The 27355-nt window shown below is 39.2% G+C and overlaps 1 protein-coding gene across 1 annotated transcript in view; it reads left to right on the top strand.

The window, feature by feature from the left end:
* The first annotated feature begins 22292 nt into the window (after positions 1–22292).
* CCSER2 (coiled-coil serine rich protein 2) overlaps positions 22293–27355 on the top strand; it is a 51260-nt gene continuing 46197 nt past the window's right edge. The window contains exons 1-2 of the mRNA XM_054382407.1: positions 22293–23727; positions 24573–24772. Of these exons, the coding sequence (XP_054238382.1) occupies positions 22293–23727; positions 24573–24772 (1635 nt within the window). The remainder of the gene's footprint in view (positions 23728–24572; positions 24773–27355) is intronic.

The raw sequence follows: 27355 nt of genomic DNA, 5'->3' as shown, positions 1-27355 counted from the left end.
TGTGGCGTTGTTGAAGAGCCTCACCATCTCAGTTTGTAGCTGTTTGCTTAATTGCTTCAGCTCTAAATTGCTCAAAAGGAAGGAATACTTTCAGGCACACAAATGGGGTACAGAGGATGACAACTAGATGCATCTGTGGAGTAAAATGCAACTTATGTGAAGAAGTCAATGAAGCAGCAGTAGGTTGTAGTGACAATAGCATTACTGAGGGGAACAAAGACACATCACAGGCTATTGTACAGGACAGCAATAAAAAATCATGTTACTTATTAGAGAAACAGTACAGGATGACAAGTAAGGATAATTGGTGCATAATGTATGTACCTAGAGGATAAGTTGTGCAATCACAGGTTTGGAATTTCCTGAATTATGAATGTTCAGCCATTTAACTAGAGAATTTCTCAAAACCATTTTCATATGCAGTGTACATTAACTGGTGATAATGGTGACAGCTACTGAAGAAGGCGTATCTGAATATATTATTTTGCCTTGCTGCTATTATTCTGCATCTGTTTCAGGAAAAAGGCAATTTCAAGAAATGGTTGTTGTTTTCCAAATAGAAGAAAATAGAGCATGAAGTAAAACACACACATTAAAGTATGTATTGATTACTGACAAAGCACACTTCAGAACTGATCTGAGTGGTGTTGTGTCCAGCTGAGGCAATCATGCTATAAAGAAGGATTGTACCAAATTGCCAACGAGAAGCTGTGGTGGCCAGAACTGCCAACAGGGTCTGTTATGTTTGTTTTGAGCCTCGCCTCAGTTCCCAGCACTGCAGGACACTTCCCCAAAGCAAGGATGCTTTGCCTGTCCTAAATTTAATCTAGTGGAAAAAATCTTTTAGATTATTGCTCTGTCCTTTACTGACCCTCAGCTCTTACCAATAGGTCTTGGTGCCAATATCTTAATTTTTCATTTTATGCTGCTTGCTTTAACAATGTGTTCTTTGGCAGCCAGCCATATCTACAGCACTCAGCTCTTACAACGTCTGCTCTCTGCTGCAGCTGTTCATTTACTTTATGAACTGATCAGGCGGTAAAATGTAATTTAAGGGAAGAGGAACAAGTCATAGTTGAGGGCACAAAGTATCAGCTGGTTTGCTGTATGCAGGTCTGTCCTTCATAGATTTTTGAACCTAACTTGTCATCCTACTTGGTTGTTTTTTCTTTCAATTAGAGCATAATATGAAAACAGTGGCTTGACATGCTGCACATAGTGGGTGAGTAAAACCAATGCTGCCCTTGTGGAAATGCTGGTACCAGGAGCACTCAGGAGTGACACAATTGTCAAAGCGAATGCAGTGCATACTACTTCTCTTGTAATTGCTGAGGTCTTATTGGATTGAACCGAACTGTAAGCTGCGTTTTTAAGTGAGAGACATTTTAGAAAGTACCCTATTTGCCTCTAACAATAGCTGTTGAGAGAGATGGTGCAGAGGATGGCTTACTGAACTAATGAAAACATCTACTGATACAACCCAAAGACTTGGGTTGACATCATGTCTGGTAAACAAGGGAGGAATGGAACCAGAAATAAATGGATCATAATTGATGGGCTGGCAATTAGAATTAACTAGCAGGCAGAGTAATGGGGGGATGATTATGCTTCTTATGTTTTTCTGAGGTCCCAAGTTTATTTGTAAGCTGACCAACACACAGTTTACTCTGCTGTTGACTGCATTTTGATATGGAAATGTATTCTCACTTGTTTATATTATTTTACAGAACTCAAGTGTTGCAGAGAAAATGGAGAAACCATTCTCACTGATGTTTTTATTCTGTTTACTATACACATTGATGGACTTCTAGTCTTAGATTCATTCCCTCTTGGCAATGGCTGACAACCATCTAATACAGAGCTTTAAATACATTATTAGCTTTTGAATGAGTAAATTTCATAAGAAATTACATACTCCACAAAGACAGAGGTAATGGATAAATAGGATCTTTATCTCAAAGGAGTACTAAAAGGACTATAGTGAGATTCAATTCGCAGTTACCAACTGGGTCACATCTCAGTGAAGGCGATGTATTATTTCTGACAGACAGTATGGTCTGATGCCTCTTAAATGAACAACAGCATACATTTTAGTCCTAGACTAGTCCTCAGTGATCAGACATCCAAAGAAAACTGGTATTCTCAGTGGTTATCAATAGTTCGATCTTGTGACCATATGCTCTTTATTCTATAAAGTTGAATGTAAGCAGTTTTGCAAAAGGACCACAGACTATGTTTGGATCTTAAAGTGCTTTATCCTCCAAAGGGGATTTCTTAGCTCAGAGGAGACATATGTTGACAGTGCAATATATTCCTTAAAGATGTGCATAAATAGACCATTTGAGTTTTCAGGTTACTTAATCTGGTTCCTTTATCATCATAGCTTTCCAAATTTGTAAGAGGCCCAAACCATCCTCCATTGAATTATTAATTTTGGAAAGAATTGAAAAGATCCATCAATAAATGGGCTGATTTTCCTTTAAATTAACTTTGATTGTTAGAGTTGATGTTTGCCATCAGCTGTGGACCCTGTTAGTAATCTTCACAAGAGTCACAGGATTACAAAATGGTAGGGGTTGAAAGAGACCTCAAAAAATCATTGAGTCCATCCCCCCTGCTGGGTAGAGCAAGACTACCCAGTGCAGGTCATACAGGAATGCATCCAGGTGGGTTTTGAATATCTCCAGAGAAGGAGACTCCACAACCTCCCTGGGCAGCCTGTCCCAGTGTTCTGTTAGCCTTAGTTTTTCCTTAAGTTCATGTGAAACCTCCTATGCTTCAGCTTGCAGCCATTGCTCCTTGTCCTATCATTGGACATCACTGGTAAAAGCCTGGCTCTGTCCTCCTGACACTCACCCTTCACATCTTTATAAATATGAACGAGATCACCTCTCAGTCTCCTCTTTACCTAGCTAAAAGAGACCCACCTCCCTCAGCCTTTCCTCATAAGGGAGATGTGCAACACCCTTCATCATCTGTGTGGCTCTGTGCTGGACTGTCTCAAGCAGTTCTCTGAGGTCCTTCTTGAACTGAGGAGCCCAGAACTGGACACAATATTCCAGATGTGGCCTCACCAGGGCAGAGTAGAGGGGGAGGAGAACCACACTGCTTCTAGTCCATCCCAGAAAGCACTGGTTGTCTTTGTCACAAGGGCGCATTGCCAGCTCATGCTCATCCTGTAGGCTTGGTGCATTCGACCTGGTATTAACATATTTCTGGGCAAGAACTTGGTGACAAAAGCAGGTAGCTGAGTGTTTTTTATGATGTTTAACGATTGTAAGAGATTAGGTACATCTTTTAAAAAATAAAGACCTGTTGAGGGTGCAAGAAAAATTAAAATGTCTTCCAATATACCCTTAACCAAAATCCTAATGCTTAAAATTTATTTATGTGACCACATTAATTTAAGCAATAATTACGTAGGTCCATACTGTTTAAGCCAAAAGCGTATGAGGAGGGTAGGCACTAGCATATGTATCATGAATCTACAGAAAATACGAGTATGTAATAAATTCATTTAAATTATAGTTGAAATAAAATATTACCCAAGTTGACATTGAATCCACAGTGGTGGAGTAGAACTAGAAGTGTCACAGGACTGCTGACCCTGGCTGTAGATTTTTTAAAATGCCAGTAACCTTGGGTACTAATGCACTAAAATTGCCAGGTAAGCATTTCTGCATTTAAAATTGACAATGGGCTTCCATGATGTGTGAAATGGCACCTATTCAATCCAGTGCCAAACACATTGAGATTCACATGTACCTGTAAACACTGATTTAGAAAGCAGATCTAAGGATCATTACATTTCTATGTAATACATACATTTTAATTCATTCACTGAATGGTCAAACTATATATTTAGTTAAATATTTCAGATTTGCCTCAGCTGTAAAATTTTACAGATTGCAGTTGTGTCTCTCCTGTGGTATTTTGCGTACCTGTCTAACTAGGGGATGCCATTGTCTTAGCATCAGGAATTAAAAGCAGCACGAAGGGAGTGCAAAGGGGCTTCCACCACCAGGAGAAAGTGGCAGGCCTATTATTTCACTTGTCTCTTCAATATCTCATGAGACTTAATCTTTTCTTACTAAGAAGGCTGTCTTCCGATTTGAAAAACCTTTTGCTGTCTTATTTTGTATTTTTCTGTTTCTCTTTCTAATCTCTTATTCTACTGTTTTGTTTTGTTTTGTTTTTTAACACCTATGGAGCAATCTAGGACATCTGCATCGAGAGAAATAATACTGAATATGCTTATCTGCACCTGCCTCAATGCTTTCCACAAGCAAGACTTCATAGAGTCATAGAATGCCTTAGGCTGGAAGAGATCTCAGAGCTATCTATTCCAACCTCCCTGCCGTGGGCAGGGATGCCCTCTCAACTAGACTCAGCTGCTCAGGGCCTCATTCAGCCTGGCCTAGAACACCCCTAGGAAAGGGGCATCCACAACCTTCCTGAGCAACCTACTCCTGAGTCTTACCAGGAGACTCACTTCCAGGACAGCGGGGCTATAAAGGAAGCACAATTCTAGGGAAAACTAAGGTTCATGCAGTACATTCATCATGTACTGCAAGTCTGCAGTACATCAGCATGCTGATCCATCAGCAGCACATACTGCTATTTTCTTACTACTGAAATACATCACCTTAAATGCATACTACTGCACTACCTCTGCCAGGATGGTTGGTAGTTATTTATTTAGGTGACTATACCTGTAAGAAAATCTACACAAAACCTTTTCCCCTACCTAATTTCTCACATGTGAAGTATTTTGGAATCAGTAAGAGAATTTGAATTGCCGAATGTTCAAATTAACAAGCGTTGTTATCTTTGAAGCCTTTCACAGGACTAATAAGGTATCTCTCTGATAATGTAAATACCTTCAAACCCCTTCTTCCAGTTGATACACTACAGTGTGTCTTGAGCTAACTATGATTAGAAATGCTGACTGCAAAAGGAGAAATTTTTTTCACTGAAGTATTTTCTGATTCACACAAAGAAAATTATATTCCATGTAAAAGCATGTAACATTGTATGTCACACAGCAACAGAGTCTGGAGTCTTAGGAGGAATTAAATACTATAAACATACAACAGTGCATATCACTGCAAGAATTGGAAAAGCCATAGCAGTACCATTCTCACTTTAGTAAGTGAATAATTGAGAAGAACATTCCCCTTTCACCGAGATCTTCCTTCACCCAGCAGCTGCCATTATATTACTGACTGAATTCTCTGCAGTCCTGACTTTTTCTTGCAATGTAGAGTCATGTTGCAGAGTATTGTACTATTCTTGTAAAAATAGTGCAATGGATTAGAAAAATAGTAGAATAAGAAAAATCCCAGCAGACATGTAAAAACGTTTGTAATCAAATACACAGTTTACAGTTATGTTAAAGGATGGAAGAAGGACATTCCCTGAAAGCTTACCCACCTACCTGTGCATTTTTTCTAGGTTTATCACTTTCCAAGTGCTTATCTAGTAATACTTTCATTATGTCCATCATTGCAATTTGAGGAAGTTCTGCACTTCAACTACATCCTCAGTAAAGATAGACCCTTCAGCTTGTATTGTCCTCCTTTTCTACACCTCTGAGACTCTCTGAATCTCTGTTTTTAACCTTTAACATTTGAGTGAATATCTAGAAATATTTCTTCATTTACTCACAGTTATTACTGTTAAAGCTGTCTTACGCTCAAAGTATTGGATTTTATGTTGTTTCTCTACACCAGTTTGGTATGGGATACAGTTTTGTACAGGGTATTGCATGGTTCACAATAAACATACTGATGTGACAGTGAATAATGGATTCCAGATCTGTCTCCGCCATTAGTTTGCCAGCTTGATCCTGGCATTTTCTGTACCTCAGTCTATTTTAAATTGATTAGAAATAGCCATAACTCTATTTAAAACATATTCTGAGGATATATCCATGTTTGCAGAACACCAGGAGTTCTTTGATTTCATAGGATCTACAGTGCAAAATATTTTTGTAGGTATCTTTATAGTCAGACTCAAAAAGCAGAAATTTTATTAGCTTAAAATTTTGTGTGTAATTTCTTGTCTGTAAGAATTTCCCATTTCACAATGCAGAATGAAGACATATTTTTAGCCATTAAAATGCCAGAGTCATGCTATTTAGAGTTTGTCCTTGAGCCTTGTGACAACCATCTAAAGCATACCCAATATTTTTTATTGCATGCATTTCTAAAATAGTTCAGTCTCCTTCAAACTTGCTGCTATCTCCATTTAGCAATTATTAACTCAGAGCAAAACTCCTTCAATATCTCCTGGTTTAAAAGTACAGCAGAATCTTGCTGGTGTCATTGTGTCAGGAAACTGGACAAAATCTCTTGGGATAGTGTCTTCAGAAGTCCATGAATCAGAGGCAGGAGCCAGATTGTAAGAAAAACATTTTCTATTTTGTCTTTGCCAGAATCCAGTTTTCTAACTTGACAGGAAAGCAAGTATTTAACACACAATTTCCAAAAAGATTTGGTTTTAAGGAAGGACCTTGGAGACAGACTGAGCTTATCTTCCATTTCTGCTGAGATGGGTAAAGGAGTCCACCTGGAGGAGCGAGCAGTAGTGACCTGGAGAAATTCTACCTCCAACAGCTTTGGGTCACTATTCAGGAATTGCCTAACTAGCAGCTTTCATTCTCTGCATGATTCCTAATGCTTAGGGCAACTATGTTTATGTATATATATAAAAGTTCTTATGTAAAACTATATATATATATATATATATATAAAATAAAAAAGTTTCTTGAAAGTATATTATATAAAAAATGTAAACAACCCTAGAAATAATAACTAGAGCTAATACAAAAGGAGGGAGAGAGTAAGTATGAAAGAATACCCTTATAAAACATTTCCCAGATAACACTTCATGATTTTTCCAAGCAACTATAGTTTTGAGCATATAGTGTTACTGTCCTCGATGGTCCTGTGGAACTCTGACACATTCAGTTAATTACTGATTGGTCACATACTTAATTTTAGCTAAGGTGAACTCTCTTCTCAGTGCACCTTACTGCCATCGGTGCAAAGACGAAAAGCAATTCCATCTTTTAATCTGTGTCTTTGAGCTTTTTAGGTTTTGTTGCCATTTAATATTGAAAATATAATTTAATCACTGAAAAATGGATTTTCAGCTTTCATTTTCTATGTTTTGATGCTTTCACATGCTCAGATAAGAAAGATTAGGGTCAAATATATATGTGGAACAAAACTACTTTTAAAGTGCTGAACTGTATTTTGAAAGTGCTGGATTTTCAGCTTTCATTTTCTATCTTCTGATGTTTTCACATGTTCAGATAAGAAAGATTAAGGTCAAATATGTATATGGAATAAAAATATTTTTAAAGTCTTGAATTGTATTTTGAACATGCTGTTTACTGGAGTGGTCTGCTTGTATTTTTCTTTAAGTGTCTAAGTTAATTGAAATGAATAATTTAATAAAAATAATGACTGAAATAGTATTCATGGAAACAGTATCACTTTATTTAATTCCTTCTTGCAGTCTACTTCAGCTATGAATCAGGACTCACAAAATATAAAAATCCTCTTAAAAGGATCCTCTCTGAGATAAATAAAAATGAGTTTCAGCTGAGCAAGTGGGAAGTATTCCCTATGCCAGTTTCTGATAAGCTGGAATCCTCCATAAATGAACTGCTCAGCCAAGGACTGTCCTGTGGTGTACAGCCAGCAGCGATAACCTGCATGGGCTGAGAGATGAACCAAGCTCAGGCAAGAGTCTGAGTTATTCTTTCTTTTTTCCTGGAGAATTTGTAGCTTCACCATTTCAGGTTGCTGTGGCCAAAATGCCTGTGAAGTATGGCTACAGTGCAGGATCTGTTTTCTTTTCTGTGATCTCTGTTGCCTATCTACACTACTGAACAGATAATTAAATTGATCACAGGACACATTTAACCATTAAGGCCCCTTTATTTTATAAATAAGCATCTCATTTAATATGTTCAGTTCCTACATAATTCTTCATATAATTCTCTAGATAGTGGGAATTTTCCTTAAGAAAGGAAAGGGATTAATCTATAGTTCTGTTCTATCTTAGGCTTCTTATCTAGTCTCTCACCATGTAAAAGAATATTTGTCATTGGTAAAAACAGTATCTAAAGAAACAAAATTATTAGCTCGTAAAGGTAATTTTGTACACTCCTGAAAGCTTCTAAAGCAAAATAACAAGTGTTACAATGAACCAGATCAGCAGGTAGTGCAGGAATTTTATTTTAAAGGAGTTTTGATGTATTATCAGGCAGTGAAACCATCATTAGCACTGGTAAAACTATCAGCAATCCTAGCAGAGAGGATAATGCTGCCTAGAATCAAGCTGGTGTCTCAGCCATCTTTTTAGTTCAAGGTGCAGACTCATCAGTGTGGCTAAGAATGGAAAACTGCACACTGTATATTGTGTTTATTGGTGTGCTAACAGCATGTAGAAGTCTTTGGTCACCACACCACGTGGGAGTCTCCAAACCTCTTGAGGACAGGAATGCCGTAAAAAAGGATATTGACAGGTTTGAGAACTGGGCCAGTGTCAACTTCATGAGGTTCAAACAAGTCAAAGTGCAAGGTCCTCCATCTGGGTCCAGGCAGTCCCAGGCACAAATACAGGCTGGGTGCAGAGTGGGTTGAGAGCAGCTCTGAAGAGACTTGGGGGTGTTGATTGAAGAGAAGGTCAACATGAGCTGGCAGTGTGCTCATGCAACCCAGAAGGTAAATCGTATCCTGGGCTGTATCAAGAGGAGTGTGGCCAGCAGGACAAGAGAGGTGACTCTGCCCCTTTACTCTGCTCTTGTGAGACCTCACCTCAAATATTGCATCCAGTTCTGGTGTCCCCATCATAAGAAGGACACAGAACTGTTGGACCAAGTCCAGAGGAGGGCCACAAAGATGATCCAAGGGTGGGAACACCTCTACTATGAGGATAAGCTGAGGGAGCTTAAGTTGTTCAGCCTAGAGAAGATAAGATTCTGAGGAGAACTTCAAGCTGCTTCCCTATACCTGAAGGGATACTACAGGAAGGCTGGAGAAGGACTTTTCATAAAGGTGTCTAGCAATAGGACAAAGGGAATGGTTTAAGCTGAGGTAGGGCACATTTAAACTGGATTTTAGGAAGAAGTTTTTCAGTACAAGGGTGGTGAGACTCTGTAATAGGTTGCCCAGAGAGGTTGTGGATACTTCCTCCCAGGGGTTGTTGAAGGCCAGGTTGGATGAGGTCTCAAGAAGTCAAGTCTTGTTGAGAGACATCCCTGCCCATGGCAGAAGGATGTAGTAGGTGATCTCTATGGTCCCTTCCAACCTAAGCCATTTTATGATTCTAATGCAGGGGATGGGAAATACCAAGTTCAGATTTTGTACAAGGGGTGAAACTGTTACATGGACAAATTTGAACAATCCTTCTTTCATTTTCCATTAGAGGTAGGGAAACACACTCCCAGTTTGCAGAAAATATTTGTGTGAATATCACTATCTGCTCATCCAGTTCTTACACTCTTCTCTGGGTGGTTGATGTGTTTTGTGTCTGGTTCCAGAAGGCAGCACACTGTCAGGTCAAGAAGTGAAGTGGATAAAACAAGCTTTTAGTCCATCTCCTCGTATAATGTAATGTCCATTTAAATCAATTTAGTGTAAAACAAATGGAATGTCAAGTCTTCAAGCTGATGAAATATCAAATACTAGACTGATAAAAAAGACATTGCCTTTCATCACAGTAGATCTTAGTCCTGTAGTCTATCAGTAGGATTAAGACAATCCTTTGAGTGAAGTAGTCAGAAGCTGGAGTTGTGTTTGTAATACTTCCCTTCTTTGATGTTATTTATCATAAACTACAAATTCTGCTTAAAGACTGGATCTTAATCTGGAGGTGATTATTAAGCATTGTGGAAATCTGTTAAATGTTTAAATGGATAGTGGGAGCTCTCAAGTCTTCTAAAATACAAGTCATTTTCTTCCTTTTACAGATGTAGTTTTCCTTTGGAGTTGTGTTTCACAATCATTTTCAGAAAACAGAAGTATGAGCTCCTTATACCACCACTTCCAGGTGAGAACATGCAGCTATCGTGCCTCCTTTGTGTTGGTTACAAGTGTTCCCAGTCCTCTGATCTAGCTGAAAAGTATGATGACAGGGAAAGATTTGTTCCTTGATCGCGTTCACTCGGCATCTGGGTATCTGCCTAAGAGATGCATCATGGAAGCTCCACAATTGCTTGGGAGGTGAAGTATTGTGGTTGAAGAAATACCTGCCGGTGCTCACAAGACAGCAGTGGAAAATGTAAGACTCTCCCTGAGCCTATAATAGAATTTATTTTAATTTTGGGAAGGAAATGGAGAAGTTAGTTGGAGGAAATTTCAGTGGGAACACTGAAGCTGTTCTGATGAACTAAGTAGAGAAAAATCAAATCATTGCTAATGCAGTTGATGTCGACATTAATGCTCAGAAGCTGAGAATGCCCGAAAGGATGATTGTGTGGTTAAAGTGATGATGCCTGACTCAGGAAATCTGAGATCATTTCCTGACTTTGCTGTCTCTTCAGCTTTGTGAAAGAGATTTAATCTCTTTGCTTGCCTTTCCCCACCCTGTATCACAAGGGAGTAATCATGCTTTAGATTGTACTAAGAATAAACACATTAACGTGCCTGGTACACTTAAGTTCAGGCAAAATATTGTACAAAAGCTTCAGTACTTACTTATTTTTTTAAAAAAAGTTCTTTCTGGGGCAGATGTACAGAGTCTTCATGCCCTCTGCAGCATATCAAATGGTATCTCTAAGCAGGTCTGATACCTTGGCAGCATGCCTAACTTCTAGTCAACAAGCTGTGGTAAATGATGCTTATCAATTACAGGGCGGTGGGGGGTTCTTCCGCATGAACACAACTTGAAACTACTGCATGGCATTCTTCCTCTGGGAGGCCTGGTGAAGCAGGCAGACAAAAATTGAAAACATTGGCAGGTAAAACTTCTAGAGAAATGAAACCTTGAGAATCTGAAGTTGAAAAGAGATGCTGAAATGCTAACACAACACTGAAGGTTCCAAACCACGGGAGAAACAGAAACACAAGCCCCAAACAACCATGCAGGAAGCCAATAAAAGCAGTGGGGTGTAATACTGAGTCCGTGGAACGATCTTGAACCATCTCACCTAACGACAGATAAGCAACTTTGCCTAGGTCCTTGCACGGTTTTTGACATTTTCTCAGCACCTTCTGATCTCTGGCAGTGACAGAAAAGTTAAGGGAATTAAACTTGCAAGTCCTTCCATGAGCATCAGCATGGAGATAGCCTGGCCTCAAGTGCATTTGCATCTCAGTGTTCAGTGCAATAGCCCTTCCAGGCTTTTCATGTAGCTGGGACATTTACAAGGCTTCTATTGCACTTTTAACAACTGAATTTCTGAATCGCTCAACGGCCTCGCTAACTGTTCGGGCAGACCGGACTGACACATCCAGCCGGCCTGCAGCCCTCACGCCCTGGCGAGCGCGGCGTGATGCCGTACCATGACAGCCTTGCAGCAATGACGGCCCGTGTCAGGCTCCACGCCGTTAGGAAACCCCGGCGCCGATCTGTGCCTTGTCCCGAGCGAGGTGCGGCACCGTTGAGGCGGGGTCTGCGCTACGGCTGAGGGACCCGCCAGTGGCGGCCTGCGGCCTCCCGCATCCCCCCGCCGCGGCGCGACCACGGCCGTTCGCAGCAGAGCGTTGCCGCGCGTCACCTATTGGGCGACACAGGGCGAGCCGCAGCGCATAGGCCGGGCGCGCTGACGTCAGGGTGAGGTGAGGGGCGCGCAGGGGCGTGGGGAGGCGACTGGGTCCCTACCCGGGGCATGCGCGCGGGGGCTGCGCGCGCCTGCTCTCCGTTACCCTCCCATCTCGGGCCGGGCGGGGCGGGGCGGGGCGGGGCGGCCGGTCGGTACCTGAGGGCGCAGAGCGCCGCGGCCCTGCCCGAGGAGGGGACAGCGCCGGCCTGCGCTCGTCCGGGCGGTGAGTGCGGTGGCGGCGGCAGAGGCAGGATGCGCCGTTATCCCCTCGCTCTCCTCCTTTCCTTTCACGCTGGGACACACTGCTGAGGGTCTCATTGCCAGCGGTGAAAGGGGAGCTGCCGCTGCTCCTCTTCCTTCGCCGTCCTCTCTCCGGGGCTTGGTTCGCCGGCTCGGCTCAGGGATGCTGGGGCATCACGGGCCACGCAGGCCGCGGGAGGCTGGGGATCGGCGGCGGATGGCCGGGCGGGTGGGGCAGCCTCCTGCGTGTCCCTGCCGGGCGCAGTCTTCATCCTTGGGGCGGCTTGAATGTCAGCTGCGGCTTCCGCAGTGCTGTTGGCTGTGGGCCATGCCACAGGTGTGGCCTCCCCGGCTGGCAGGGCGCTTGAGCGGGGCCAGCTTGGCTGGCGGTGTCCTGGGCTTGCGCTCGTCTTAGTCAGCTGCGCTGCTCCCGGAGGTTAAAGACAGTCTGGTACGGCAGGCCTGTAGCGGTGTGCCGTCGTTGGTTCCTGCTTTGAAGTCGTTTTTGCGTCTTCTAATTCTCTGTTTCTTGAAACATACTTGCAGATATATTAGGAAATAGCAGGTGGTCACAAAGAGCTTTTGGTTGCCCCAAAAAGGGGAAGAACCAAAAGTTCCCAGTATATGGCTGTTTAGAGATCACAGTTAAAAAACCCCAAACAAACCAAACCCAAAAACATAAATCGTGGAATATCTGTTTCAGTTGTAATACAGTCAGTTTTGCTTCTAACGACAAGGGAACGTTACGTACGTTATCGTGATTTCTCCTTAATGACGCTGAGACTGTGCTTTCATCATACAGAGCCTGCTGTTAACGTCTCGTTCTGTCAAATGTACTTTGGCACACAATGAAACGTAGGCAACCTCAGCCTTAGAGTTGGCGGAAGTCAAGCCGTTTATCTTCAGTTAAAGAAAGCAAAACTGAATGGGAACTTTATGCTGTAGCAGAGCATTAGTGTCCAGGCCAGTCAACAAATTAAGGTAAGGATTGTAGATCTGGTGCTCCATCTGGTCTGTTGTATAAAGGTATTTACCACTTTAAGAGGAATTGGTTCAAATTGTAGGCTTGATGCTTTCTATTCATAGCAGATTTGTTTTTGGTGTTTTGTGGTCTTTGTGTTTTGATTTAATGCAGAACAGATTTATTTATATATTACGAAGGTATTAAAAGCAAAACTGAGGTGGATTTAAGGTCTTGTTTTGTTATATTTTTACAATTGAGAGCCACTTTAACTGTTCTCTGAAATTTAAAAAATGTCTTTGAGTAGTCAAAAATGTAAAACTCTTCATTGTGCTAGTGTGAGGCAATAAACATTTAAGTTTTTTGGTAATACTGAATGCAATTTGGCAGATATTTTCTCATGTATTAATTATCACATAGTTCTAAATTCTGTGGGCCCATTTTAAATGTAATGCCACCAAGCTGAGGAGGTGAATGCCTGACAAATGGAACATTGCTAATAACTAGCTACCTAAATGTTAACCAAGGAGCTACATGAATATGCAACTTGTGGTAGAAAAAATGTTTTTAAGGTCAAAATTTAATGTTTACTCTCAATTAGTACTTTTCATTCAGGGAATCTCCATGTTTAGGCTCCCAAAACTGCTAACTATTGTCTTATAGCTGTAAAGCTATTTAAACAGGAGAAATGTTTCAGGTTTAGAAGACTTCTATATTTGATGTTTTTAACCACTACAACACCTTGTATTTTTGAACTGAAGTAATGTTATATATGAATATAGAAAAAAATGAATAGTAATTATCTTAACATAATGATCTCATTTAATGTATTGTTATACTAATGAGTAATCCTGTTTAATGGAACTGTTGATGTTAAAGCTTGCTTAGAGTAAAACCTATTACTTTAGGACCTTGTCATCATTTAAGAGGGATTGGTTATTTGGAATAAACCAGTTACAAAGAAGTGTTGGCACTAGCTCTCTAGATAAGAAGCCATCAGTCTTCAGATTAACATTGCTTGCCTAAAATTGCTAGGAAGTGTGGATCTCTGAAAATGGAAGAGAGGTGAAGGAATAAAAAGTAGCCAGTTGCAGCAGTGGTTGGGATGTTCTCTTTTAGCCACTATTTGGAAGCGTAAACAGCAGCACCATCTTCTTAATTAGAAGCTTTTAGGCAGGGTTAAACTCTCTGCCAACAGGGATACTAAGAAGATGAAAATACTAATGGTGCTTTTAATAATTAGGTTTAAAATCCTGTAGTGTGTTTCCGTTGGAGCAATTAAAAAAAAAAGCATATGTAAATCTCTGCATAGCTGAACACATTTATGTTACAATAACATCCCAACAGCATTGAAATAATTATTCTAAAGTTGAAGTTCAGCTAATCAGTGAGGGTCTTTGCTTTTTTTCCTACCTCTGGGATACATAGTGCAGCTTGTTCTAAAACTTCTATCAAATTGGTGAATTTTGGAAGACATTCTGAGAATATTGATTCCTTCTTGATCAAAAGTAGCTTGATTTACAGAGATGTAGATGTTGCTCACTGGCTGTTCTCTATTCTAAAGGGAGGATTCAGCTGGAACAGTTCTGCTGATAATGTCCTATAGTAAGTGGGGCAAGAAAGTCTTTCAGAATGGGTGATGCTTATCCTTGGTCACGTGGTAAACTGGAGTCACAAGTTTTCCGTAAAGTGCTTTTTCTGTTACAGATTGCTAGGATTATCATGAGCACTTAGTTGGAGATGAGTTGAGGTAGTCCTCTGAAGAGTACATTTTAATGGCTTTGATTGAAGCATGGTTCATGTTGGCAAAGTTCCTGCCACAAGGAGGCTTGTCTTCTTAGCCAGAGGAAAATAGCTGATACAGTTTTACTTTTATGTGGCGGTTGAACAAGTTATAGGTCTGGAATAACCCTTGAATTGTGAACTGTTCCCAAATCTATTCCCTGAAGGAAAAGAACTCCTGTGCTTTTAGCCTAAATAGCCCATGTGGCTTGTGACACACAAAACACAAGTGAAGTACCAAGACAGAAATGAGTATCTTGGGTTCACTTGGCTCATGTACTTTGAGCTGGACATTCAAGTATCTCTTCACGTAGATGTGTTGATCAATATTTCTGATGACTTAGGGAAAGCTGTGACTTTAAACTAACCTTCATCTCAGTAAGGCAAACTTGCTTAGGTAGAAACATGGCAAGGCCAAAGCTATTGCTGTTAGTAGCAGGGAACTTGAGGAAAGGAGCAGAATCTTTCATCCTGCATTGCTTTGTCCATCAGTAAACAGAGTTTTAAAATAAATCGTGATCCCTCTCTGTGTAAATCTTTGTCAGCGAAGCTCTCTGAAATGGTACTTTATAAAAATAACACTTTGCCATGACTAAATCTGAGATGTTGAATAAATAAAAGAAATTGTGTATCAGCTTCCTTTAAATTCAAGTAAAATATGATCATAGATGACTGTGTAACTGTAAGCTAATGTGGGACAAAATGATCCTGGGTTCAAACTGTCACTAGTAACTGAAGTTACTCATGTTAGTTTCCTTGAAAATATTTTTTTTCTGTGGTGTCCCGCCCCCAGCAGTTTCAAGTGTATGGGACTCTAACAAGTATCTGTCTTCTACATTGTATAAAATTGTAGACAGAAGCTGTAGGTGTCCAGCACTAATGAGATCAAATTCGGTATCAAGGAAGTGATACGTTGAAGACATGGTTCAAAAATAAGCAAGTTTCAACTGAAAGTTGTAATATGCCAGTACATGGCTGCAATATTTTTTGTTAGGGCGAGATGTTGAAGAGAAGTCAAACTTCACTTCAGAGAATACAAGTAAACTAGTATATTGAATGCACATAGATGTGAAATAAATTGATTCCCTGGTATGTTTGGTAGCAGGGAGAGCAGAAATCAGTGACTATTTCTTGTGATGTAGGAAGTTTGCAAGTAGTTTCCCTGAGGAATCAGAGCAATGCAATGAAATAACATGGGGGAAAAAAGGTTGGTAGGGCTTTAAAACTCCTTGCTTAAGCAGCCATGGATGGAAAAAGTTGAGGAGCTTGAGACAGGTTGGACAAGGTAATGGAGTGAGCTGTGGAGGGTTGCCTAAGAAACTCTATTAAATTTAAGAAATCCTATGAATTGAAAATAATTGAAGGTTGAGAAACTCACTTTCTCTGCTTGCCCTGTTCATCCACAGAGAGAATGTGGCTTTTTATTAATCACATTTAAAGTAACATTGACTGCTGGAACTGTATGGCTGCTCTGGAGAATTGAATCTGGACATTGAATTGCCATAGTCCAAACCCAGAGAAATTATACTATTTATATAATATTTCATGTTTTGCCAGGGTTCATTTGCTCTCTTTCATAAGAGAAGTTGTAGAGATTTCTTTGTTGCCCTTCTTCTAGCTTTTTTTTTCTTTAATATTTAATCTAGCAGTGGCTAATGACAACAATACGATTGGTTTTTTTAACGAAATAAAAGATCTCTAGCAATGGCTTGACATGTTTTTGTATCGAAGTCATGATCTTGTGAGAAAACCCTGAACTATGTTGAAACAGCTCTGTCAATATATAGAAAAGAAATTCCCACAACTGTTTTTGTCCCTTCCTTCTGCTTCATCTTGTGTAGTCTTGCTCAATTATCAGCTGTGAACCTCTTCAGGCATATTGAAGATATCTCAGAACCAGTGAGTCTATGAATTACATGCAGTCTCCTTCAATTATCTCTGCTTGTCATTCAGCCTAACCTATAACTAGAATTCTTACTCAGGCAGGAGTTGAAACAATGAGCATGCGTGGCTGGAGGGAGAGAAAAAGTTCTATGTTCTGGTAATAAGCACAGCCTTATTGCAGGCTTAAACTAATGGGAATTCTTACTCTTAAGATACCTATGTATCTAAACTGTTCAGCAGTGGTTCAGACAGATGTCATTGTTTCTGTCATTATATAATCAATACAAAAATGTATTGAACACTATCTGTTTGTAATGCCATAAAAGGGTTTTAGCTTGTTCTTATATGGAGAAGATGCATCACTGAATGAATAAGCAGACTAGAAGAGTTAGATGGACAAGCTGGCAATCTAAAAAGGGATACTTCCATTTATAATCAGTTGCATCAAACATTTCACTTGACTTTCAGCCTTCTTGTTCTTATCAGCAAGAAAACCCTGTTCCTGTTAGCTAGCATGACTAAAGTAGCAAAACATGGTAACTGGAAGCTGACTGTTTTGTTAGTGAATAACGGTGAAGTAAGTCTTTCTGAGCAGAGTTAGAGATATTAGAGATCTGTTTGAATCATTTGGTAATAGTGCATAGTTGAGGGAAAAGGGAGGCTCTTTTAAGTGAAATTTGTCAGACAAAGCCAGGCAATTCCTGCTTGTTTGCAGGGTGACAGAGCTTTTCTGTCTGAGCTCAGATACAGATTATTCTGTCTTGTAAGAATAAATTCATCAAGACTGAAATTACCAGCATGAAATAGCGTTGCTGGAGGAATAGTACTACCAGCAAAAGCAGTGGCTTGGTTTTGCTATCAGTTGCCTTGATGCTGACATAATCATGAAATGTTTGAAAGGAGAGATTGAGATCTACCTTTTCACCACGAGAAAAACTGCAGTCTGGAATCCGAGCTATCTTTGGAATTATTCAGTCACTCTTAACTGCGCTATAAAATTTACTTTGGCTTTGATATAATCATTGATACCAGTTTTAAACTTTTCTGAAAGGAAGCCATCTGCATCAAGCAGGAAAGACCAGTGTTTCAAATCTATACATACATACACACACATGTATGTAGGTACACTCAGGGGTTATCTTCCCGGACAGAAGTCTTATGAAATATAAGCAAGTTCTAACACAGCAGAGAGGGTACCCTAGATACAGGTTTGCTTTACAGTCACAGACCTTTGGGAGTAGAGTGAGAATGATGCTTGAGTAATATAATAGTTCATGGTTTTTTTTCTTCTCTGCAGCTGTATGACTGCCTTTAGGTTACAGAGCATTAGATCTGTAAGGCAGAGTGTGTGTCTTGTATTCGTTTGTTTTTCCCCTTTCTGTTTGTTATCCATAAAGATTGATAACAGATTAAACTGAGTAATGTCATCAAAGAATTGAAGCAAATAAAGGCTTATTGTATCTCTTCAGCAAAGATTCTAAGAACAATACATCTTTTGTAGTTTAAGTGCTGTTAAGCTACCCTGATGAAGAAGCTTAGTCTACAGAGTTACTTGACAAGGTTCAGTCTGTTGAATTGGTTCTGTTCACAGAAGGCTGTTCTTTGTGTAATATAACAAATGAAGGAATACACATAATTTAATTCCTTCTAGCAAAAGTGTTTCTAAATTTGGGCTAGGTGTATCAGTCACAATTATCTCAAGGTTTCTGCCTCTGATTCATCAGTCTAGCCCATCCTCCTCTTACAATGCTTTGAAAGACATTATTTAGGTCAGTACACTTAATGTAATGTTTTTGTCAGCTGTGCAATGTGTTCTCTGGATTTCAAGTGAAAACCTTACTGGACTCTGCATCTTGTGTTTTAGAGAGTTGGTTGTGCAGGAAGTGTGTCATGGTTTTATCTGCAGATACAGAGCTGACATCACTAGTTCAGATTTAACAAGGTATGGGACTGCTACACTTCAATGAGTGATTGGAAAAGTCCACAACAGCACCCTTAAGGAAAATCCAATGTCCATCAGCATCTAAATCACCTTTAGTTCTTATTAAAGGCATGTTCCAAAATTTTAAGCAGAGTCAGAACAGACTTATGTTTTATCTCTGCTACAGCAAGAGCTGCCCTTTGAAGAAGGGAATTGATGACTTCCTTCAAGAGGATGCATGAGATGATTAGCAGTTTTGGAGAGGAGTAGTGCTTCTGCAATGCTTTATTGTAATTGATAGATGACCTCTGTCTGTGACAACAGTTAGGCTGTCGGCACTAGTGCAGTGTGTCATTGCACTTCACATGTCATTTATGAATTAATTATAATAACCTGTATTAACATTTAAGAAGAACATGAAAGTGCGGTGTTGCAAGTCTGTTTCTTCCTTTTTTTCTGGCAGTTATCTCGTCTATTTGGAATAATATAGCTCAACACCTGAGTATCTTTTCCCATCTTCCTTTCTTTGTCCTGAAGCTACAGCTGGCTAAGCATCTGCACTTTGACTGCCATTACGCCTTACAAGTCCCATAAAAATGCCAAAGATCAGGACTCATTTACTTATTTGAGAAACTTTAGCAAAGGTCTTACTTGTAGTTAAAACTTGCATGACTTTTTCAATAAAATCTTAAGGATTTATGATAAATCCTGGTGTTTGTTTTCTTTCTTCAACTTTTTTAGAAAGATTTGATGTATGAATTCAAAATTTAAAACATACAGTCTCTCTTTTACTGGTATGCAAAGCACAAGTGGGTAAATCATTACAAAGCATACAATTCTACACAGACAGGAACTCAGCTCATTTATTTATTTATTTGTTTATTTTTTTTTCTTCCTTGAGGTACCTGATACCTAATGTAAAATAACATTAATGAGAGAGTGAATTGAGAATGTGGCCTTAAGGGACGTGAGTGGAGTTTTTGATTCTGGAAGTATTCCAGTAGCTTTCTTCTACATTTCCCTATTTCTTTTTCTCCAGTAAGTGCTTGTGTTCTCTAGCCTTACAAAGCATTAAGAATGCATATTCTGATGAATAACAACAACGCTTTTAAAGATTGCAAGGAATGTCACGTATTTTTGCTGTATTGACTGAAGATACTGTTCAGTGTTAAAAATGCAGAATCACTTCATGATGTCTTACTTGTTCTTTTGTTCCTTTATCTATATTTATTATCACACTCTTCCTGTCTTCCTTGACCGAGTGCACTCTGAATAACAGTAAATAAAACTCAACACAGCAGCAGTATGGATAACTGATTTGCTTGGTGCTTGATAGATCAAACTATAAGTAGGATAAAGAACATCAACCTAACTAAATGTGAAGGTAGGATAGAAAAGGACTTGCTTGTAAGCTCTGTGAGATCTGGGAACAGAATCTTACAACTCTGGACATAAAATGATTTCAGAGAAAAAAAACAATAATTAGGTGTCTTGAAATTTCTTACCATATTTTGAGTGTGGTACCTTCAAAAGGCACACTCTTGCAGTTGCTAGTATTAATCACTGTGCAGGAAAAGGCGTGACACTAAAATTTGTGGATGCCTTCATATAGCACTGGGAATGGATGCTGCCTCGTGCTGTAATCATTCCATGATGTTTTGACACAGAAGCTCACGTGGAGAACTGAACTTTGTTGAGAAGCTCATTTACAGGAAGCAGCCTTCCTGGTGCTGTTAAAGCAGACTGTGAATGAAGTAAAAATGAATGTTGTGTTTGCTAGTTGAAACTAAAGTTGGAGGATATTGTCAAGGTGTAAATAATCCCACGAGAATGAATTATCACCAGGATCTGGAATATTCTTGAAGGTAAGGATGTAGCAGCTTTTCAGTTAATCCAGATTCTACTGCAGAGAGAGTCTCTAAGTTTTAATTCCATTTCCCTGGATTATTATGTAAGTTTAGGATCTTTATAATTAGCTTAATTCCCGATTAGGCTTGTGTGCACTGGATAATGTGTTTCTCAAGACAAAGACTTGTTTGCCCCCCAAAAATACTTTGAATGTCTTTATAATACATTAGAACATCACTCAAATTGTATTGAGCCTGAGTTTTGTGGGATGCAGAAATCACATTGCAACTTGCAGGTACTGTGCTTCTTGAGAGAGGAATTTAATTGCAATGTTTAGTAGTAAACATATGTCAAGATTGAGAATCCTTAAGGTAACTTAAGAAATATTTCCATTTTCTGGAAAAATGAAAATCATGCCAGACAGGATACTGTTAAGTTTGGACTGGGTTGTTTGTGTTGTTTTGTTTTGTTTTTGATGGCATTGTATTTCAGCAAAATAAATGCAACCTAGAACTAAAAAGGTGACATGGTAGTTGCATTTATGTAGCTAATAAAACACTGACAAGTATTGCTTGTCTTTTAATTATCTGAAGTGTTTTAAGCAATCAATACAATTTTCTTGAAGATCATGTTTTGTCTTCCCTCCCCTAATTAAGAATAAATGAGCACGCACCCTTTGTGAAGAACTGAGAGGTCTTTTTTCAAGTTTAATTTGCAGCACTTGGTGGAGGATTCAAGTAATCTAATTAAATGACCTCATTTAAATTTTGTAGTCACCTAGGAGATGGTAGACAGATGGGGAAAGGGAATTCATAGAGCATGGATGTGAACTTAGCAGCTTTCTAATGTAACTTTTTTATGAGACTTGAACTTTTTTGTTAGTTGGTATCTTTTTTTCTATATCTGCAGTATGATGCTTGCTGTGAATTCATCATGATGTTAGACTCTTATTATGGATGGGGTTACTTCAAAAAGTGTACTTCATTACCTTTATATATTTGACAAAGTCTGTGACATTTGATGTTAAAGAAATTTTTTTTTTTGCAAGCTGTACAGGTACAGTGTAGGCAAGTTTTTTTATGGATACAGATGTGTGAGATGCTGTGAATGCTTTTTTTCAGTAGATGATGTTGATAGAGCTTTTTGAGATAAGTCCCACATTAGACATCTAAGTCCACACGCAGACACCTATTATATAAAATGCATTAAAAGTTTTGCAGCTGCCAGGGGAAACTTTTGTGTGCTTCTTTGTACACCTAGTTGAAGGTTGTCTCTGGTGTGTAAGAATTCACTTAGTATTTGGAAACTCTGCATTTGTGTGTTTCTACCAGTTGGTAGGACATGGACTCTGAGTGTGTTTCTCTATCTTCTTGATGTAGGTCTTACAGAAGTACAGCTCTGGGGCATCCTATTAATTTACAAAATCCTAAGGGTACTTCAGTTTGCATGAATTTAATGCCACCTTGATTTTATCTTAAGTGTTTCTTACTGAACTCTTGCAGCTTGGGGAGTGAGTCACTTTAAGGTAATGCTTGCTGTGGTAACAGGTATTTTCTGCACCCTGAATAAGTATGTTGTTAATATGTGTTGAGTCTCATCATGATTGCCATGGTCTCAAAATTTTTTAATTTTTTTTTCAGTCCTGCCAATTGTATGTAGGTCTTTCTAAAGAGAAACATGGATAAGGGTTTCAGGGAATAACCAGGGGTTGGAAGTGACAGAAACATAAAATCCAGGCTGGCAAAAGCAAGATACCATTTTACAACTGTCTTGAAAAAGCAGAAACCTGATCTTGTTTAATGTGTAGTTGTTTCAGGCCTATTTTTTTTTTCCCTTAGATTCAAGCACCATTTAAGGACCAATGTACCCGATAGCTCATGGAAGAAAAAAATCAAATCAGGACATCCTTGGTTTCCAGGCTACCGAAATATGGAATGAAAACTTTAGGAAGTGTTTTGCAACCAATGCCAAATGGGACTGCTGTTAGTTTAGCAGGCAATCACGGTGGCAAAAATTTTGACAAGCACAATGGCACTGTTCATATGTCTTCCTTTTCGTTCAACTGGAAAAAATCAAATAAATATCAACCTCATGATCAAAACAAGAGAGAGACCAACTCTAAGCATAACTATAATGAAAAATTAACTGATTCAGAGAAGTATTCTCAATCTCAAGGAGCGTTGGGTAATGAAGTACTCAGGGTGGGTTTGAACAGTACTGCTTCGGTTGCATCAAAAGCAGCAAAGCAAACCAATATGTTTGTATCTTCTACTGAGGAATTAAACCCAAAGTCTTTGCCTGGGCTCTCTAGTTCAGCAAAATTCACCAAAGGTACCCTGTCAGGAAGGACCTCATATTCTGGACTCAATGCTCCAAAATCACATTTAAATGGATTCTATGGAAATAGGCCAGTGGTAGGTTTGCAGAGACCTAGAGCAAATTCCACCACCACAAGGACAAGTTCAGGAGAAAGCCTTGCACAATCTACAGACAATAACAAGGCTTTTTCCTGTGAAAAGATGGTAAGATCACAAAGTTTTTCACATTCCATTCAGAATTCTTTCCTTCCCACTGCATCTTTAACCAGGTCGCATTCCTTTAATAAAGCTGTGGATCTTACAAGGCCTTATCATAGTCAAAATATAGCTGCCAGGACATCTCAGAGGTCAAGTTTGTTATCAAGAAATGCACGTCAGTTGGATGTACCCAATGGAAACGAATCTATGAAGTATGGATTTACCAGGCCCTACTCTGGTTTGTCAGGTCCTTGTTCAAAGAAGCCCCCAGTGTCAAATGGGTCTGGGTCAGCACCTTCTTTTGGATACAGATTGAGTCGACCTTCTCTGCTGAAGCCTACCAGGGAGCGACTTGTGGGAAATATGGTGGATGGCAGCAAAAGTGCAACTGCTGACATGTACATCATGGAGAACTCTGAAATTTCAACAAATATTAATAGAACTATTGAGAAAAAGAATATTATAGAGAGCAGTGATCAAAGAACAGAATCTGATGAGGGCTTGCATGAAAATATAGGAAAACATGTCTCAAAACTCATGTGTATGAGTGATGATGGAGATGAAATATCTATATCTTCTTTGTCATCCTCTGAAAAAAATGATTTGAGTGAAGACTTCAGTGACGATTTCATAGATATAGAAGACCCAAACAGAACAGTACAAATACATCAAAAGGAGAGCTGCCTAGAGGAATTGGAGCATGGAAGCATAACCTCAATTGAGCCATTCACTTCTCTCAAGAAAAGTGGAGGATCTTGCTGTAATGCTGATGACTGGCTTGATATAAACGTGTCTGGTAAATACTTGATGTTCTGCTTGAAATTTAGGTGCTAAGAATCATTGCCCATTGCTTTTGAATCGTGTTGGAATGGAACTTGGCTCTATGCTGGCCTGTTTGTTCCTCACAGTACTTGTTCTGGATGATAGTTCTCTTTCCCAAGGATCACTTGCGAGAGCCCTTTTCCTTTGGGATAAAACTTGATACTTCATTTACTCTTTCTTGCAATATGGTTGTCAGATTACTTGTATCCTGCTTTGCCACGCATTTCTATGGACTACTCATCTTTAAGAAAATTATTCCTCCTCCCCTGTCCCCTCTGCAGGAAAAGAACTGCTTCAGAATAGCATGAATGAGTGTAGGATGTCTAACTAAATCAGTTAAATTACAACTACAGATGTTAGTGTTGTTTTTCCCAACACATGCTGTATTATTTCTGTAATAATTAGGGGAAAAGACAGAAGATGTTTTAAAAGCCACATTTTCAATGGGCCTCTCATAGTGCACACTTCTTTTGAAAAAAGGTGCAGATGAAATACTGAATGCAAAGCATGTACTTTTGGACCCACCTTCTAATATGTTAAAAAGATACAGAATTTTCGAAAGTAGTTTATATGATGGGTGAAAGAGTGTAAAAGACTAGCAAAGGTGTATGTTGAAAGGATACTTAGTTGTAGCTACCAAACCAGCTTGAATTTTTTGCCTGCTAGGATGAGTGAATGATACTGTAGAATTCTTTCAGATATTTCAGCTACAGTACAGTTTCAGAACAGTTAATGCACCAATAATAAACCTGTTAATTGTTACTTTTGGATTATCTCATTGGTTTTAGAATCTTAACTGTTCTTGTTTCCTTTAAGCAGTGGATGATAACAGTGAAAGCACAAAACATACTACTGAGAATGTGATTTCTCCAGAGATGAACTACAGAGCGGGGTCCTCTTTTGAGCTTTCTCCCTCTGACAGCTCTGATGGCACCTATATGTGGGATGAAGAAGGATTGGAGCCTATTGGAAGTGTCCATCCATGTGGAAGCTATGAATCTTCAGAAATGAACAGCATAGTATGTATTTATTTTCATAATTTGCATGATATTACTGGTTAGAGATAATTATTCATTCGGTACATTTTTAAAAGCAGAATTAATGTATTTGTTTACTTAATTTTTTTTCTTGTAGTTTAACTTTGAGAAACATCTTGTTTAGAATGTTTCTATATAGGTGACCTTGATTAAGCTTTTGTATTTTTGCCTTATTCTCAAGTGAAGACTGACCAGCTCCGTCCTTATGCAGTCTTGTGATAATGCTCACAAAGAATAAAGGAATTAATTTCTGCAAATGATCGGCTAAATATCTCCTACCAATCTCTAAATCTAGGAGTGACAGGGAAGAAAATAACTATTATCTATTTGACTCCTCATAGATCCTCTGGTTTATCTACTGTGTATGTATAAGAACCATTTAGAGGGGAAATTTATGCAGATTTCTCAATTGTCTAAGCATAAAATCTTTAACTTAGTTATCTGACTAGCTCACCATATCAGGACTCTTCATAGGTCTGAAATGTGATACACAAAATTCATAACATTTTTCTTATTGCTAAGTAAGAATCATAGAATCATAGAATGGCTTAAGTTGGAAGGGACCTTAGAGATCATCTGCTCCAACCTCCCCACTGTGGGCAGGGATGCCTCACAGCTAGAGTTATCTGCTCAACGCCTCATCCAACCTAGCCCTGAAATACCTCCAGTGAGGAGGCATCCACAACCTCCATAGGCAACTTCTTCCAGAGTCCCACCACATTTGTCCTGAAGAACTTCTTCCTAAGATCCAGTCTAAACCTACTCTACCTCAGCTTCAAACCATTCCCCTTGTCCTATGCTAGACACCATTATGAAAAGTCCCTTTCCAGCCTTCTGGTAGGATTCCTTCAAGTATTGGAAAGCAGCTCTTAAGTTCCTCCCAGAGTCTTCCTTTCTCTAGGCTGAACAACCGCAGCTTCCTCCTTCTGTCCTCATAACAGAGGTGTTCCAGCCCTTGGGTGGTCTTTAGGGCTCTCCTCTCGATTTGTTCCAATGACTCCATGTCCTTCTTATGATGGGGACACCAGAACTGGATGCAGTATTCGAGGTGGGGTCTCACAAGAGTAAAGTAAAGAGGAGAGTCACCTCTCTTGCCCTGCTGGCCACACTCCTCTTGATACAGCCCAGGACACAATTTGCCTTCTGGGCTGCATGAGTACACTTCTGTCTCATGTTGAGCTTCTCATCAATCAATACCCCCAAATCTCTTACTTCAGGGCTGCTCTCAACCCAGTTTCTACCCAGAATTATTTACAAAGACCATTATTCAGTCTGAAGCATGAATGCAGTCTTTCCAGTGCTGTGACTTGCCAGCTGAGGTCAGAGAGCCACCTCTGGGGTTTTGGTAGACATCATGAGACTATTGTCTGTCCTTCTTAATTTTTCACTGTTCATACTCTTCTATCTGAACAGAGTTTTGTGTTAAGCAGTTCAGATTTTGTTAACAGGATATTAAGAATGAGGACTTTGAACAAAAAGAATTAGGTATTAAGAGTGTGACATACTTAATGTGTTTCAGATGTGTGCCACTTTAGTAATGTAGATACCAGTTTTGGACTTGCACAGTGTTTGTGGCATTTTCTCAGACTTTGATTTGTAATTTTAGTGGGGTTGTCCGCTCCAGCCCAAGAGCAGAACAGAGATTTCTTCTGAAAATTGAATATAGCTCTTTTTATATGAACTATATAAAAATTCCTGATATATTTTTAGCTGCTTTTGTGGTATTGTTTGCTTTCTCGTTTGTCTTTAATTATGATGTTGAGGTGTAGTGCTTAAAAGAGTTTAAAAACATTGAGTAATTTTTCACCATAGTTGTGACCAGCTTGAAAAACAACTATGAGATTTTTCTAGTATGAGCCTTGTAGTTTTATTGATGTTTGAGGCAAAAGTGTTCAATGTAGGCTGTTGCAGAAACAGAGATGTGCATGTGTATGCCAGGAAAAATGGGAAACTTTGAAACTTTGGCCTTGACAAGTTTTAAATATAGGTGTTTTTTATGCACACAATGTAATTTGTCAAACAAATACTTTTCCATGCTTTTGGACCATGTATCTAGATTTTTGTTGGCTACATGTGACCTACATACATTAATTTATGTGTGTGTATGACTTAATAATCAGTGTTCTGACTGACAGAGGGTCTTTTAAGTCTCATGGAGCAGAGGCACGTTAGGTATGTTTGATTTTTTTTTCTTATTTTGGTTTATTTCTTCGTTTATTTGAATTAAATAGCTTTTAGAAAGGGCTTAAAAATGACAGAATAAATTTATTATCTTTTGTGAAAATGGAGGAAGGAGAAGACTGTAAGTAAGACTTACTGTCATTTGAAATTTGAATTTCCACTATTTTTTATCCTGTTAGTTCTGTTCCAGAATTACAGTGCTTGCTGTACTATGAAGTTTTATCTTACATGATAGAAACACCAACAATATATCTGGATTTTTTACAAGGCAGAAATGTGTTTTCAGTCAGCTTTGGTTTTGAGCGGGAATTGTAGCTCCAAAATGTTTGTTGAATTGCCTTAGAGTGGTGGTGTTTTTCCCTTGTGCTTGTTGGTTTTGGACAA

The sequence above is a fragment of the Indicator indicator genome, chromosome 7 (genome assembly GCF_027791375.1).
Source record: "Indicator indicator isolate 239-I01 chromosome 7, UM_Iind_1.1, whole genome shotgun sequence".
Taxonomy (NCBI): domain Eukaryota; kingdom Metazoa; phylum Chordata; class Aves; order Piciformes; family Indicatoridae; genus Indicator; species Indicator indicator.
This window is presented reverse-complemented; position numbering and strand designations above follow the sequence as displayed.